Below are 14436 nucleotides of genomic sequence, written 5' to 3' on the forward strand. Positions count from 1 at the left end.
GGTGGATCTGTGAACATGTGGCTGCTTCTGCCTGCTCAGACCTTCAGCTGAGCTCCAGGACATGGGCATCCTCCTCGTCTCCAGCACAGCAGATCCCCATCGAGAAGAGGAGAGGGGGAAGCGCTGCTTCGCTTCGCCCCAGCGTGCAAGGGAGCAGCCGAGGGCTGTCTGCAAACACAAAATGCAGGCGCTGGGTTCAGCTTTGCTCATGATTTTATTTCTCTTGTGCCAGGATGTGCCATTAACAGCTGTGGAGCTGTTAACACATGGTTGACTCTGTGCCCCTCGCAGCAGGGCATGTACCGAGCTTAGGTTTCTGCCAGCAAGGGCATATTGTTGATGTCGCAGGCCCTGCAAGGGAGAGGTACGTTGGGGATTTGCAGTAAATCACCTCGACTTTGTGTCTCTGGGTGGGCTCTGCTGGCACGGGGAACACAGCACAGAGCCGCCCACCAGCTCGGTCAGGGTGTCACTTACTCTGCTTCTTCTTTAGAGATTTGTTTCCCTGAGCATAAAACTTCTGCAATCAGGGACACCATGGGGTCACAGTTCAGGCTGGCAGCTGCAGTCACGAAGCCGTCCCTGAAAGGGAAAGCGGAAGAATGTGGATCTCTTCAGCGTACATAACTCATCACGGCAGCATCCCTGTGGCACCCTGCCTTGGGGGCCAGCTGTATTTTGGAGGGCTCGGGGCAGGGTGGCTGGTGCTGCAGGGTGCGCGGGGACTCGCAGCAGTTTGCCTGGCACCGCTGGGAACTGGGCACCGAGCCTGGGAGCAGTGGGGCAGAGGGAGAGGAGATGTGTCCCAGGCTCCCTGCCCAGCTGGTGTCTTCATCGAAGCTTGTCCTCTCCTCCTTCCCTGCCCTGCTTTGGTTTTCTCTGAAACCACCTTGCTGCTGGTTCAGCGGCCAGCAGCTGCCTGCGGTGCGCAGCCGTGGGAGGTGATGTGGAGCCTCTGCGGGGGCTCTGCAGGCTGTAGGGGAGAGGACCGTGCCCTGTTCCCAGGGCGCCGCCACGTCAGGACACAGACTGGCCTCGTGTTCACTCACCTGATGTAAAAGATCAGGAACTTCTGTTGCTCCAGGTTGCCCTTCACAACAGTGTCCGTGTATCCCTTCCCGCAGCCTGCGAGAGAGAGCATCGCAGCCTGCTCGGGGAGCCCTGACACAGCAGCTGCCACCCATCAGTGCCATCACAGGGAGGGGCAGAGGGGACGGTGACTGGCTGGGACAGGGATCCGGGCTGGGACAGGGATAGGGAGCAAGTATGGAAACCCTGGACAAGCAGAACTGGCCCAGAGCTGCAGGAGCGTGTCATGACCCCGGGCCTCTCCTTGGCTTGGAGAGGGAAGTTCTTCCTCCTTTGTGACCTCTAAGCTACTGGAGATCAGCAAAGAACAGGACCTCTGGGTAACCTGCAGGGTTCACAAACCCACCATGGCAGCCAGTCCAAATCCTGAGCTGCTGCAGCTAAACTCTGCAACCGCCGTGTGTTTACGAGCCCTAGAATTGGATGAGCAGATGGGTTGGGCAGCAGTTTGGCTGTTCCCATCTCTCTGCCCCTTCCTACCTGCGTAGCGGATGCTTTTCCCAAGCATCGTGGTCCAGAAGAAGGGGACAGTGCGCAACTCCTTCTCTTTCTTCAGCATGTTCAAGGCAGCAATGTGACCTGTGATGAACCAGCAGAGGAAATATTTTTCTTGTAAGTCCTCAAAGTGTCCCCTGCCTCTTGCTATCCTGCTGTCCCTTCTGCCCTGTTCCCTCGATGCCCGTCTCCGAGGGATGGCAGAAAGTGAGGTGGCTGCTCTGTCTCACCGTGGGCCTCGGCCACCTGTTGGTGATGGATGCTGGACCGGTCCCCGTTGAGCAGCGCTACAGGAAAGGAGACCACATCCCCCGCAGCGAAGACGTTTGGGATGTTGGTTTGCATGTGCTAATGGGACAATAAGCAATTAGTGCAATTGATGGGAGGGGTGGAACTGGGGGTGGACCAGGGGTACTCAGCTGGCACTTACCAGATCCACCAGGATGGCACCTCTGTCATCTCTGGCGATGGAGGTGCCCTTCAGAAAGGCTGAGTTGGGGAACACCCCTGCAGGGAGAGGAGCAAGGACAAAGATGGCAAAGCTCTGCAAAGGCAGGGAGGAACCTTGACCTCAGCCCTGCAGCGAGCACGCGCCCGCGGTGCCGGTTCAGCCTGCTTGGGGCAGCGCGGCTCGCAGCAGTGACCAGCGCTTGGGCTGGTGCTGAGCTAATCCAGGGGCAATAAAACCAGAGCCCAGAACAAGCCATGCTCTGATAACGCGGCAGGGAGCTCAGCCAGCGTGCCAAAGTCGTAGTGAGAGCGTAAGTAGCTCCTTTCCTCCTGCCATTGCTCATGGGCTGCTGACTTTCTCCAGGTGTTCGGGGCCAAGATGTAGGGTTGGGTGATAATAGAATGGGAAAAAGACTGCAGGGAATGGTGTCCTAGGAATGCACTGGGATGCTCTGGGCTTGCTGGCTCTTCTTCCCATTCCCAAAGCCACCTCCTTTTCCCAGCTGGGGTCTCTTACCTATTCCCGCCACTACCACAGCTGCGGGTAGTTTCTCTCCACTGGAAAGTACAGCTTCTGTGACCTAGGGAAGAAGCAAGAATTGTTAACAAAGAGTTAAAAACTCTGTCCTAATTCCTGCTGCCTCCCTGCTGCCTCATTCTCCGCTGTCTTTTTTCTTCCCCAGGTTCAGATCACCTTGTCCAACTAATGTGTGTTGCCAGGAATGTAAGAGAAAATCGTGCTGTTGTCCCCGAGATACGAACATATACTGGTGCCCTTTGAGGCCAGAGTCGTTCTCAATGAAAATAATTGTGAGGGTTTAGATGTGGGAGAGGAAAGCCTAGACATAAGCACTGGGTTATGCCTCAGTTTGGGGTTTTTCCCCTAAAATTAGCGGTTCAGGGATCACAATAGCATGACTGACCTTTCCATCCTTTCCTTTCAGCTCAGAGAGTTCTGTTTTCATGTAAAACTTCACCCCTTTATTTTGCAGCATCTGAAAAGGAAGAGGAAGCTGGTTCGAGTATTCACTAGGAAATTCCAGGCTGTACTGCTGTAAAAACAGCCGTACCCAGCCAAAACCCAGGCAGGCAGCTTAGCTGCTGCTCCAGGCTGCAGGGAGGTTTCATTTGTGTCCCCGGCTGGTGCGGGGCGCCGGGAAGCCCGGCTTGGCTCTGCCGTCCTGGTCACGTCTGGTGCGTGAGGTGGGTCTAGGATGAAGGAGGGCTTGGGGATGAAGCTGAGCTGCGGAGCGTAACGTGTGTGTGAGGGAGGTTGGGACCAGCCAAGTGTGCAGAGCTCCTTCAGCGAGCTGTACGGGAGCAAGGTGGCTGGGCACGCGGGGGCTGTGACTCAGCACAGGGGCTGGATTTCCTGGGCTGTTGCAGATCGCGGGGCTGCTTGGACAGCAGGGGTTCTCCATCCTAGAAATTAGCGTCAGGTTGTGCTAACCTTCATGGTGACACCTCCGACCTGAGGACCCAGCACATGCTGGAAAGGGAACTCCTTTTTTTCCACCACTGAGATGGTACCAGCCTTGTCTGAGAGGAAGGCAGCTATCTCCATTCCTGCAAGGGAAAGGCATGCCCAAGGTAAGCCTGCTGCAAGCATGAACCTGCACCCTCCTCCTTGGAAACCTTTTCCCCTTCCAGGTGAGGAGAACAAATCTGATGCAGTGCCAGCGCTTAATCGCTCTTCTATGCATTTCTGGGCTGAGGTATTTAGCTCCCCCCGGTTCTTTGTTCTCATGCGTTATGGACCTGGATATTAGGAAATGCAAAGAACAGCTCCTGGTTGTGCACAGAGTTGCTCCCTTTCCGCGGCTCACTCCCTCACTTTCCCAATGCTTCTGGGGAGCCCAGCTCCTCTGAAGGACAGTGACCTTTCCATAAGGCACATTTCCCTCTGTCCTTCTCCAGGAACTGTTTATAGCTCTCAAAGTTTCTGGGAATCAGAGGAAAGAGTGAGTGCGTGCTGCGTAACGCATACCCCACCAGCTATAGGGCTCCAGGGAGGAACCCAGCCAGGCAGTGAATGAACATCCCTTCCCCGAGGGCCTCTAGTTAATCTGCACATGCAGCAGAAGTGGGTTTCAAAGCTATCACTGATGACTTGATACCCACTCCAGCCTGGTACCTACGAATGAAGCTCCTACGATCACCAGATTCTTCCCAGTTGCCAGCTCTAAGATCTTGCTAGAATCTTCTGGGGTTTGGAGAATGCACACGTTCTGCAGGTCTGCACCTGGGACTTTGAGGGAGCTGGAACTGAAAGAGGGAGAATCCAGATATGTCTCATGATTAGAAATTAAACAGAAAGAATGGGGGGGGGAGGGAGCACAAACCCATTCTATCTCTTGGCTGTGGCATCCCATCCTGTCCTTTTATCTCATCTCCTACCACCTCCCTCTCACGTGCCTCTAGAAGACCTCCAAGCCCTCTTGTCCTGTCTAAAATTTTGTGCATGGTAAACGCTTTATTCGCTCACTGGCTGCCTGTTGCGATGAGCAGCCGATTATACTTCTGCGAGGACCCGTCCATGAAGCGGACCTTCTGCTTCTGGAAATCCACCGACGCTGCCTGCAGGAGAAAGGAGGCAAAGATTAGACGGGTCCCTCTGGTCCACCGCCACGTCAATCCATTCTGCTTGCCTGTGACCGCGTGCTCTATTTCTGGACATTCAGGTGAGATGAGAAATGCTGGGGTCCTCTCTCTCACTCCCTACAGGTGCTTTAGGAGCACTAAGTATGACAGCACCACATCTAGGTTCCTCTAAGAGGTGTGCAGAAGGCTAGTTTCAAGGGCCACCCTCTGCATGTGATGGACACATCTGTCCACGGGTAGCACAGGCCAGTGTTACACCCAAGGCACGCACACCATCCCTAGCACTGGCCTTAGAGCACTGTCCCAGTAGATAATGCGTGTATTTAGGCAGAGGCCTAATATCTATAAATGTAGCGCTATGCCTGCGGGTGTGGGAATCCCCTCCCCGCAGCAGGAACGGGACCACCCATTGAGGACTGAGCTCAGCTGCTCTTGTACCTCTTTCTCCGTCCAGAGCTCTATGCCATGAGCAGCGAGGAATTCAGGTTTCCTCAAGTAGATGTCCTCAGCTTTCAAGTTCATTTCCTGGAAACAAAACAGAAATATGATGAAATAAAGCACTTCTAACAGACAGCAATACTCTTGTAGTGTTTACTGGGAAGTAAGTTTGTATAAGAGGTGAATTTTGCATTAGTAAATCACAGCTCCCCACACTGCCCCATCCCCATCATCTCCTTGTTCCCCCTCAGAAAAAAACCATCAACTCAAACTCTAGTGGGAAGAACTCAGTGAAAGTGAATAATACCGTTAGTTTATGGTGGACTCTGATCAAAGACTTTCTGGGAGGAAGAAGTGAGATGTTAGCTGGAAATTATACCCTTTTTCCTTGTGCGTGCCTCAACGCTCCTTATGCTTTGCCAGAAGAGCTCACTCAATTGCTCACTCTGGTTCCTAGTGTTGGCCATGTCCCTAGTTCGAACATGGTACCCAGGTACAGTCCTGCCCTTCTCACGTACGAACCTTGCTCAGTTTGGACTTGTCGTATGGAACGTGTTTCTCTTTGGTGGCCATGATGATCCTGCCAGTAAAGCCCTCTTGGCGAAGTGTCTCTGCACACAGCAGGGCAGCCACACCTACAAGAGATGCTCATCTCGGCCATCTTACACGTCACCATGGAGTAGGAGGAAGAAAGTAAGTCCTCCCTGGAGAAGAGAGTGGCAGCTCACAGCATCTGTGGGGAGGGCACAGCACAGACCACTGACCTCCCCCTAGAAGCAGCATCGTGTCCCGGTTGAGGTGGCATCGCTTGCTTGTGTCCTTCATCCTGACGCTGCTTTCAAGATCCTAGGAGAAAGTAAGCGAGAAATGCTGAAATCATGCCTAGCCCAAGGTGCCGCTTGTGCTTAGTGATAGCAAGTAAGGTCAGTACCTTCTTTTTTGCTGTAACGAAGACCTTTCCATCTTCCACCTTTACCTGCAGGGGTAAAAGGAGAGTGCGTTTAAGTGCTGGATTCATGAGGCTGTGGCAGGAGCTTTCCTGGGAGGGTCTGCTCCGGTGGGCCATCTGTCTCTGATACACTGAGAGCGACTTGGAGGGGTCTTGGGTGTCAAATGATGCTAGGGAGCTCCTGAGCTTTTCTCCTTGCCCCAAGGGCACTCAGGGAGAGGTGTAAATCCTTTTTTCTTTCCAAAAGAGCTGTGCTGGCTGCGATGCGTAGCAGGGTGTGTGGCATCACCTTTGACTGAAAGGAGCTTTAGGACAGGGAGTTACATGATCCCAAGAAATCATCCCACGTGTAGCTCTGCGTGACCTGGACCACGGAGTCGTGGTCCGGTCAGGATCGTTTCAGTTGGTGTCGGGAACATGGAGCTTGTGGGAGTGAATGAATGCAAGTGGTATGGAGGACGTGGCCCAAGCTGGGAGGAGGAAGAGACAAGAAGTCACCTCAAAGCAGGGAAGGCAGTCCAGAGAAGGGTATTCCTCGATGTCTCCGGTTTTGATGTTAAAGCAGGCACCATGCCAGGGGCAGCGCAGCCTCTCCCCTCTCAAGACCCCTGCAATAGAAAACCCCCCCACAAGCGACCAGCAAGAGCCGACCTCCCTGACGTGGCTGCTCCCCCTGCCCGGCACCAGCCTTACCTTTGCTGAGCGGGGCACCTTGGTGGGGGCACTTGCTGCCCAGGGCGTGGAACTCCTTCTTGTTCCTCACCAGCAGCACCGGGTAGCCAGCCACCATCACCTCCCAGAGCCTGTGGGAGAGGTGGGTGCCCCGTGGAGCCGAGGCTCGATGCCTTGCAGCCAACAAGCTGCTCCCTCGACCAACAACATGGCGGCTGCCAACATGGCGGCCACGAACATGGCGGCTGTTGCCATGGCGACGCCACCCCTGCTTGCCTGCAGGCCTCATGGCGGCGGCCCAGGCCCCAGCCTCCCCACCACCGTCCCCTCCACTCACTCTCCGTCCCCAATGTCGTCCTCCTTGCAGACCTCAGCAGTGACGGTGTCTTCGCTGTTCATGCTGGTGGCTGCGGGCGAGCACAGGGAGGGGATGTCCACCACAGATGCTGCCTTCTGGATTTGCTGTCTTTTGCCCCTTGGCAGACAGTCCTCCCCGTGCACCCTTGTGCCGTCGCTGCAAAATCCCACCCCAAAATATAGAGCCACCACTGCCCCGGCTGGGAGCAGGTCAGTGCCATGTGCTCGAGGGGTCCCAAACTCCCGGTACCGCGGGAAAAAAAAACCCACAACTGGCAGAAAACACAACTTTCCCCACTTTTTCAACTTCGTCTTCAAGCCCAAAGCCCATTCCTCTGGCCTTTTCTCCTCTGGCTTAACCCATGTTTTTGCATTCAGCCCCGCGTCCCATTAAACTCAACTGCAGCACGAGGCGAGCGAGGAAACGTGATTTACAGCAGTCATGTTGTAAGTAAACGCAACTATTTACAGCGAGGTGCTGCTTCTGTAGCCTGCGGCTCCCCCAAACTGGGGTCTGAAGAGCTGCTTCAGCCTCTCCGAAACCTCTCCAACATTTGTGCAGATATGTTATTTGCCCTAATTCCCATGAAAGCAGTAATTCCTGCCCAAAATGTTGCTTGGGCTAGAAAACAGCTGAAAAAACTTGGTCTTTAGGGCTGTCCCTGCCTTAGCAATCAGCTGAGAGGCTGGTTGGAAAATGTCCCTCTCTGTTTTGGAGCAAAAAAAGCAAGAAATGGAGCAGAGGAGGGTTGCTGGAGGCGGGTTTCTGTGCAGGGTGGTGACTTGCTCCTGCAAATCCCCACCGCGTTGCTGAGTCCCTGAGGAGAAGCGTTGGTGGGTACTCACCCGGTCCTGCCGTGGGGGGCTCCAATGCCCGTCCCTCAGGTCAGAAAGCCACCGCCGCCACTGTCCGTGGGTTTTTCCTCCGCCGAGGTGACACCCTCGCCTCTTACCGCAAGTGCTCTCCTTGCCGCCAGCCCACGGCTGGGTGATGCTCTCCCCGAGTTGCACAACGTCCCCATCCGTCAGGAGACGCATCTCCTGGAAGCCAGCTCATCTTATCTGATTTCTGTATCTGGTCTGCGCCTAGTTAAGTGCATTTTGCCAGGGTTTAAAATTGCAAAAGAATTAAGGGCACGTAGGAGTTATGGCGCAGGTGTGGTCTAAAGACCAGGTACGTGGTGTGCAATGTGAACAGAAACTTTAGTGGATGCAGTGACACCCCGCTGCATCTTCCCATCGCCCCTTTTCTTGATGGAAAACAGTCTGTCTCAGTGCAACGTGTTTTTGCAGCACCTTGGAATGCTGTCACTACTTTTTATATAGTTCGGCAGCATTTTAAATGATTTAATTTGATCTTTTTGTAAGAACTCTCTCCGTTGATTTTAAGGAACATGAAGCGTTCGGCATCTCTGCACGTGCCTTACGTCCCAGCTCTGCTTCTGGTTCGGCCCACCGATGTCCAGGCACGCGGTCCCATCGTTGTTTGGTCCCCAAAGGATGGCACAGAGCAGCGTGCTCCTTGCTGTACTATTTTTGCAGCAGAGTGGGAGTTGCAAAAAACTGGGAGTAACGCCTACGCTGTTTGTGTCTACTCCAGCTCTTATCTCTATTTCACAGTCAATATGTTTCACAACCTTAAAATATGCCTCAAAATTTGGGGGGGGGGGGGGTGGGAAGTTACTAGCAGGGTGCTTCCATCCTCTCCCTTGTAGAGCCGGAGCTTCGCAGGGACCGGCTTTATGCCGCCCGGCGCGGTCCCAAATCCAGCGTAGGCAGTGGGGGGATAAAAATCCTTCGGTGGGCATGGCCCGGAGAAGAAGGCACGCGGAGGGATGCTCGGTAAGTGCAAGATGGCTTTTTTGGAAGCAACTCGCTTCATCAGACCCACCGAGCCCTGAGCACACCTCCCAGTGCCGGGGTGCTGCCGTGTTAGGAGGGATTTTGGCCCACGGGTGATGCACGCCCATGATGGGCGCAGGTGTGAGGTATTTTCTCACAGCGCCGATGAGTAGCTTTCAGGCTCTGCCTCCCTGGCCAGCCGCCTGCATGTGAAGCAATTTGGCTGCCGAACGTCCCTGTTTAAACTCTTTGTAATTATTCCCCAGAAGCGCGTTCCCACGTGGAGAAGCAGCAGCCCTCGCGGAGGCATTCTCTGACTCAGCAGAAATTGCTGAAAAACGTTGTTTGCTTATGGGTGACAGCTTCAGCGTGCCGGCAAAGTGGCAGGTACAAAAGCGTGCAGCTGTAGGAGGCTTTGGGATGAGCTGGGCGGAGCCGGGTCCGGTGCGGGGCTGAGCAGCTGATTCGGCTGCTGGATGCTGCTGGATGCTGCTGGATGTGGCCGAGCACCGGGTGAAATGCTTTTGTAAAATGCAAAGGGAGAAAGGTGAAGCGAAATCCCCACTTCTGATGAGAGAAAGGTGATGGCAAGGGATAGGGAGTTGCAAAGGGCATTGGATGTAAGAGGGAAGGTTTGGGTTAGCTGCAGGGATGCTGCGTTACTGCATCTCTGAGAGCAAGCACCAAGGAACATGCAATACGCCCTCGAGGGATTCAGGCAATGGGATGGTATTGGAGGCAGGTTTTCGGGAAGATGCTCTGCAAGCAACTTTTGGCCTTCTGTTAGGTAACCCAGCGCCAGATGCTCGGAGTGGTTGAGACCTTTGCTTGTGACGCACAGCGGGATCAAACTTGGGAAGGGAGCGAAAGGAAGCAGTGCCCTCCAACGCGCACAGAGCCCAGGTGGGCATCGGAAATCTCCGACCGGACCTGCCGCCCATGTTGGTGCTGACTCACACGAGCTGCTGAGCTGCCGTCATATTTTATTGGATATCTTCACTTTTGCTGAGTGTCTCTCCAGTGTTGTCAGCACCCCAGAAAATGCAAGTTTAAAGGCAAAGATTTCATGGGGGTAGCTCTCCTCCCTTCAGCTCCCTACTACCGCACATTTTTTGATGCCGTAGTGGAGCCGTGGCTGCATCCTTGTCCCACCTTTGCTCGCCCCCGGCTTGCTCAGGTCACTGTCCTTCCCTGCCCTAGCAGACCTGCCGAATTTTTAACCGAGCGTTACCCACAGAAGCGAATGTTATTGAAGACTGTTCAGGCGCAGGAAGAGGAAGCGAGGTGAAAACTGCAGCAGAGCTAAAATGATTAATGGGACACGGCTCTCAGAACAGCTTGGTTTGTGATATTAATAACAAGAGAATTCAGGAGGGAACCTAACCTGTTCCAAGCTGTGGAGCCGGCAGCAGCAGGAGACGCAGTTCGGAAGCGCCTGTGCTTATATTCATAATGCAGGAGGAAGCAAGTGGGCTCAGCAACGTGTGTGGGTGTAGGGGCTGAGACGTGCTTCCACCTGGCAGGGCTCATTCCGAACCCGTCCGAACCGCAAAAAAAAGCACGCCGTCATAAATACGTCATGATACAACCAGAAAGCACGTAGATAGCTGTTAAAAATTACTTCAGCTTGAGAATGGTGAACTAAATGGGGAAAAAAAAATGATTAACCCACAAGGGAAGAAGACATGGAAAAAGAAGTATTTAGTGGGAATGAATTTGCTTACAAGATAAAAATATTTATGTGTGCTGTTTCACATTTTCTTCCTAAGCATTCGTGTCTGGCGATGGTGAGGGATTGGACACAGGCTGGGCAGAGACCTGCCCCCACGTTTCCCTGTTCACCGCAAGGAAAGAAGGAACCCGAAACCTTACTAATAGCAGCAGATAAACAGTTCGGCAAGCGCACAAATTTGGGGCATGTCAGCTACTGAAAGCAGAGGCGAAATACAAGGAACTGCCCGCGCTGCTGCGCATGAGGGGGTTTTGCCAGTCAATGAGTCTGTCAATGGATTGGTTTTTTTTTGTCCCGCAGCGTATCTGTGCGACTGGAGTGAGAAGGAGAGAGCACATCCTTTGCACAACCAAATCGTGGCAGCTGGTCCAGCCCAACCCCCTGAGACACAGCTGAGCCCGCAGCATCCTTAGGGATGTTGTCACAGGTTTCTCCCGCAGCATCCTTAGGGATGCCGTGCTGTTGTCACAGATTTCTCCTACCTGTCCCTTGTGCCAAATCCTGAGGGGCGGGGGGGGGGGGGAAACCCAAACAAAAAAAACCCAAACAAAACCAGACTTCCAGTCCTGGCAAAAAGGAAGAAGGCCCAAAGCAAGAGCATCCAAAGCAACCTGCCATGGGGTTGTTTATCAGGGGGGCTCTGCCTGGGTGGCTCCGGCTCCCGGGGGAAGGGGCATTCCCGCACGCCAGGCTGCAGGAGGCTGTGCCTGGCCAGGCAGCGGCTGGCAGCTGGCACCAGGGCATCCCGGTGCTGCGAAGCTCCCGGGAGACACTGTATTATTCGAGGAATGATCGCAGGAAGGGTGACCAACCTGGGCAGCAGAACGCATGCAGGGCCGGTCAAAACGCTGGGGGAGGGAAGGGTCTTTCCCTTGGGAGGCCGAGCTCCAAGGCTTGAGCAGGGTGAATGGACGGGCTGCAGGGCAAACGGTGATTTCCTCTGCCGGATGAGGCCAAGTCCTGAGGTCAGTGGTCAAGTGATGCACACTTTGGCCTTTCTTGCTTTAAATCCTGGGGCTCTGTGTGCGTGTGAAATGGAGCTGAGGGCTGGGGAAAAAAAAGGTAGTAAAAACCTCTCTGTGCTGTCAGTGCTAGCAGACACCCTTCTCCTGCTCACCGCGCCAGCAGAGAGTGATGTGCCTGTCTCCTGTGTCTGCAGCGAGTATATCCCCGGTTCCACCTGGAGAATATCCAGCTTCCACATCAGGAAGGTGTTTCTGGCTGGAAGGGGTGGGCACTCGAGTTTGCGTGGATTTCGGCTCTCTTCACAGCTACCTCTGCAATGCCTGGGCACACTTTGCCATAGACGGCGTGCATTTTGCACAGTAGATCCTTTCCTAAGTGCGGAGTTATAGACTTTCTGAATGAAAACGTGGATACATAGAGCAAAGCATTTCTGTATCATCTGACTTCCTATGGCCTAGCAGACAGAGAAGCGACACACTTTAGAGGGGGACAAAGACGACAGCTAATTAAAAGTTTGGAAGCCAAGCTGCTTGATTTGCTTTGAGATCTTGGACTCCTCAAATTATTTGAGGTGTGAGCCAGGTCTGGCATTAGATGAGCAGATGGGCTTTATGCCTCCCTGGCTGGAGAGAGGCAGATTAAGGGAACAAGGCTTTCCAAAAACAGAAGCGTGACTTTTGCCAGAAGGACTTTGCCGTGTCAGAAGCTCCCACATCTGCTGGCTGTGGTGAGCCCCGGGTTTTTGGTGTTTGGGGGTGTTTGGGAGCAGAGCGGGCTCCTCCTTGTGTAAAGGGATGGGGAAGCTGTGAAAGCACACCCAAACCCCCGTCCAGGAGTAGTTGGGAGCACCTGGGGGATGATGCGGTTTATTCGACAGAATTTATATGGGGGATTATCAATGAAGTGCCAGGTCTTTATTGCGCAAAATGGGTTATCTCTCCCAGATGGGCTGCAGAGAAACTCCAACCTGTGAGTTGGAGAAAAAAGCCATTGTCCAGTTGTTGGAAAAACTGCTGGACCCACCGTTTACCCCCCAGCTGCTGCTGTAAAGCCTCTGCTGTGGGATTAGCTGTGGCCCCCCCAGCGTTACTGGATGGACCTAGGCACGTCCTTGCTGACATCTGGAAGGAGCCCCCTGCCCTGCTGGGAGCAGGCACCGGCGGCGACCCGTCCCCAGGCTGAGCTGCCTCCCTGCAGAAAACCAGGCCGTTTGGGGACTCTTGGAAAACTTCTCGAAATTGGGGTGAAAAAAAAAAAAAAAAAAAAAGGCAATATCTCCAAATAAGGTGTGAATGAAGAGTCCCATCAGATCGGGCAGCTTTGGCCGGCTCTCCAGCGAGCGTGCAGGGACCTCTTGTGGCAGCTGCGCCCCAGAGCTCCCATCCCTGCTCTTCTGCGCGACTTCTCTTGGGACAAACCTGGCCTCCGAGCCTGGGGGACGTGGCTGAATATTTGGCCTGAACTGGTGTCAAGGGACCTGTTTGTAACTGGGCTCGGAAGCCTCCAGCTCCGCAACTGTCCCCAGTTAACGCTGTCACTGCAGAGGAAGGAAGACAAGGAGAAAAGGCTGGAAACAGGGCTTGTGAGAAACTGCTGCCCAATGGCAAGTCCTGGTAAAATTAAGTAAAATCTGGGCTAAAATTATCCAAAAAAGTAGTATATACGTCGCTGTTGCTAGTGCTCTAGCAGCGGGATCAAAGCCTCTGAACCAGGGGCTCAATTAATCATGGCTTAAATTCCTCCCATGCGGAAGAGGTAGGTAAAAGCTCTCCAGCGTCCAGAAACATTTTAACTATTCCTGTCCTCAACTTGAGCCTGGCCAAATATTCACCTTTAGAAGAATTAACATCGCAAACGGAGGAGTCGCTGGGACAAACGGGGCCGGGCTCGCAGGCGTTCCACGGTGTGGGACTTTACCCGCAGGCAGGTGAAGGGCAGGTTGTCCCCACGGAAAGGGGCGGTCGAGGTTTCTGAGGCTAAAACACTGCAGATGATTCCTCGTTAGGAATCGGCTCTTTGCAAGTTTATACTGCAATTAATTGTTAAATGCTTTTTCTCCTCAGTGCCCTGGGCAGCCCGACACCTCTCCAAGGCATGTTTCCCTTTCCTAGGCATATCTTATGTCAAACAGAAATGTTTTTGCATTTGGCCTTCTCAGTAACAGATTAGCCTGTGTGATCCTTCAAGTCTTAATACACGAGATTATTTATAATCCCTCGAGCAGTCAGGTCTGCTGATTACTTCAGGCAGCGTCTGCCTGCCACTTAACTGCTATGAAATTACATTGTCTCGTCCGGCTTTTAAGCAAATTTCTGCAACATGAACGGATGCTTTTCTATCGGTTGGGGCCATCTCACCCCAGATCTGATTTAATCGCTCCCCTCCTCAGCGTCCCTTCCACCAGCGTATCACTTGTTGATGGTTTAGCGTCCATCACCCCAGCCAGGACAGCGGCCCGGGCTCCACACGTTTCTGTTTTCGGCAAAGAGAAAGTAGAAAATTTCATCCAAAATTAGTACCTCAAAGGAGAGGCAGAGTTTGACATTAATGAGTGTGTACACGGTGACTCATCCCGTCTGCAGAAGGTCTGTGCAGCAGCCACGCTTCTGGTGGCGACATCAAAAAGCACCAAGGGAGCGATCAAATTACGGGAAGTTGGAAAAGCAGCATAGTTGTAGGATGGAACTAAAGAAATTGTGAGTATATGATTCTGAATTCCCATAAACCTGGACAGCAGAGCTGGGGTATCCCAGACATCGGGGAGCTCCTCTCAGGACCAGGCACGGGATAGGGGGGTGGAGTACAAGAGTGCTGGGGGCAGAGTGGGGTTTTTTGGCAGGGCAAT

The 14436-nt window shown here is 53.6% G+C and overlaps 1 protein-coding gene and 1 long non-coding RNA gene across 2 annotated transcripts; one reads left to right on the plus strand and one right to left on the minus strand.

The window, feature by feature from the left end:
• Positions 1–195: 195 nt before the first annotated feature.
• Positions 196–7915, minus strand: LOC128913163 (apoptosis-inducing factor 3-like). Its single transcript, XM_054210280.1, has 19 exons — positions 7898–7915; positions 7032–7101; positions 6716–6825; positions 6521–6630; positions 6005–6049; positions 5838–5919; positions 5596–5708; positions 5074–5160; positions 4520–4611; positions 4169–4299; positions 3485–3600; positions 2958–3029; positions 2552–2615; positions 2015–2091; positions 1815–1932; positions 1570–1668; positions 1050–1125; positions 478–582; positions 196–351 (listed from the first exon to the last, which is right to left on the minus strand). Exons 2-19 carry the CDS (start codon positions 7091–7093, stop codon positions 309–311), a joined length of 1602 nt encoding a protein of 533 aa, XP_054066255.1. The 5' UTR covers positions 7094–7101; positions 7898–7915; the 3' UTR covers positions 196–308.
• Positions 1925–5176, plus strand: LOC128913164 (uncharacterized). The gene is made up of 3 exons (XR_008467863.1): positions 1925–3624; positions 4543–4715; positions 5090–5176. It is a non-coding gene; the product is annotated as an uncharacterized LOC128913164 (long non-coding RNA).
• Positions 7916–14436: the final 6521 nt, after the last annotated feature.

Source organism: Rissa tridactyla, chromosome 7 (assembly GCF_028500815.1).
Source record: "Rissa tridactyla isolate bRisTri1 chromosome 7, bRisTri1.patW.cur.20221130, whole genome shotgun sequence".
Classification (NCBI taxonomy): domain Eukaryota; kingdom Metazoa; phylum Chordata; class Aves; order Charadriiformes; family Laridae; genus Rissa; species Rissa tridactyla.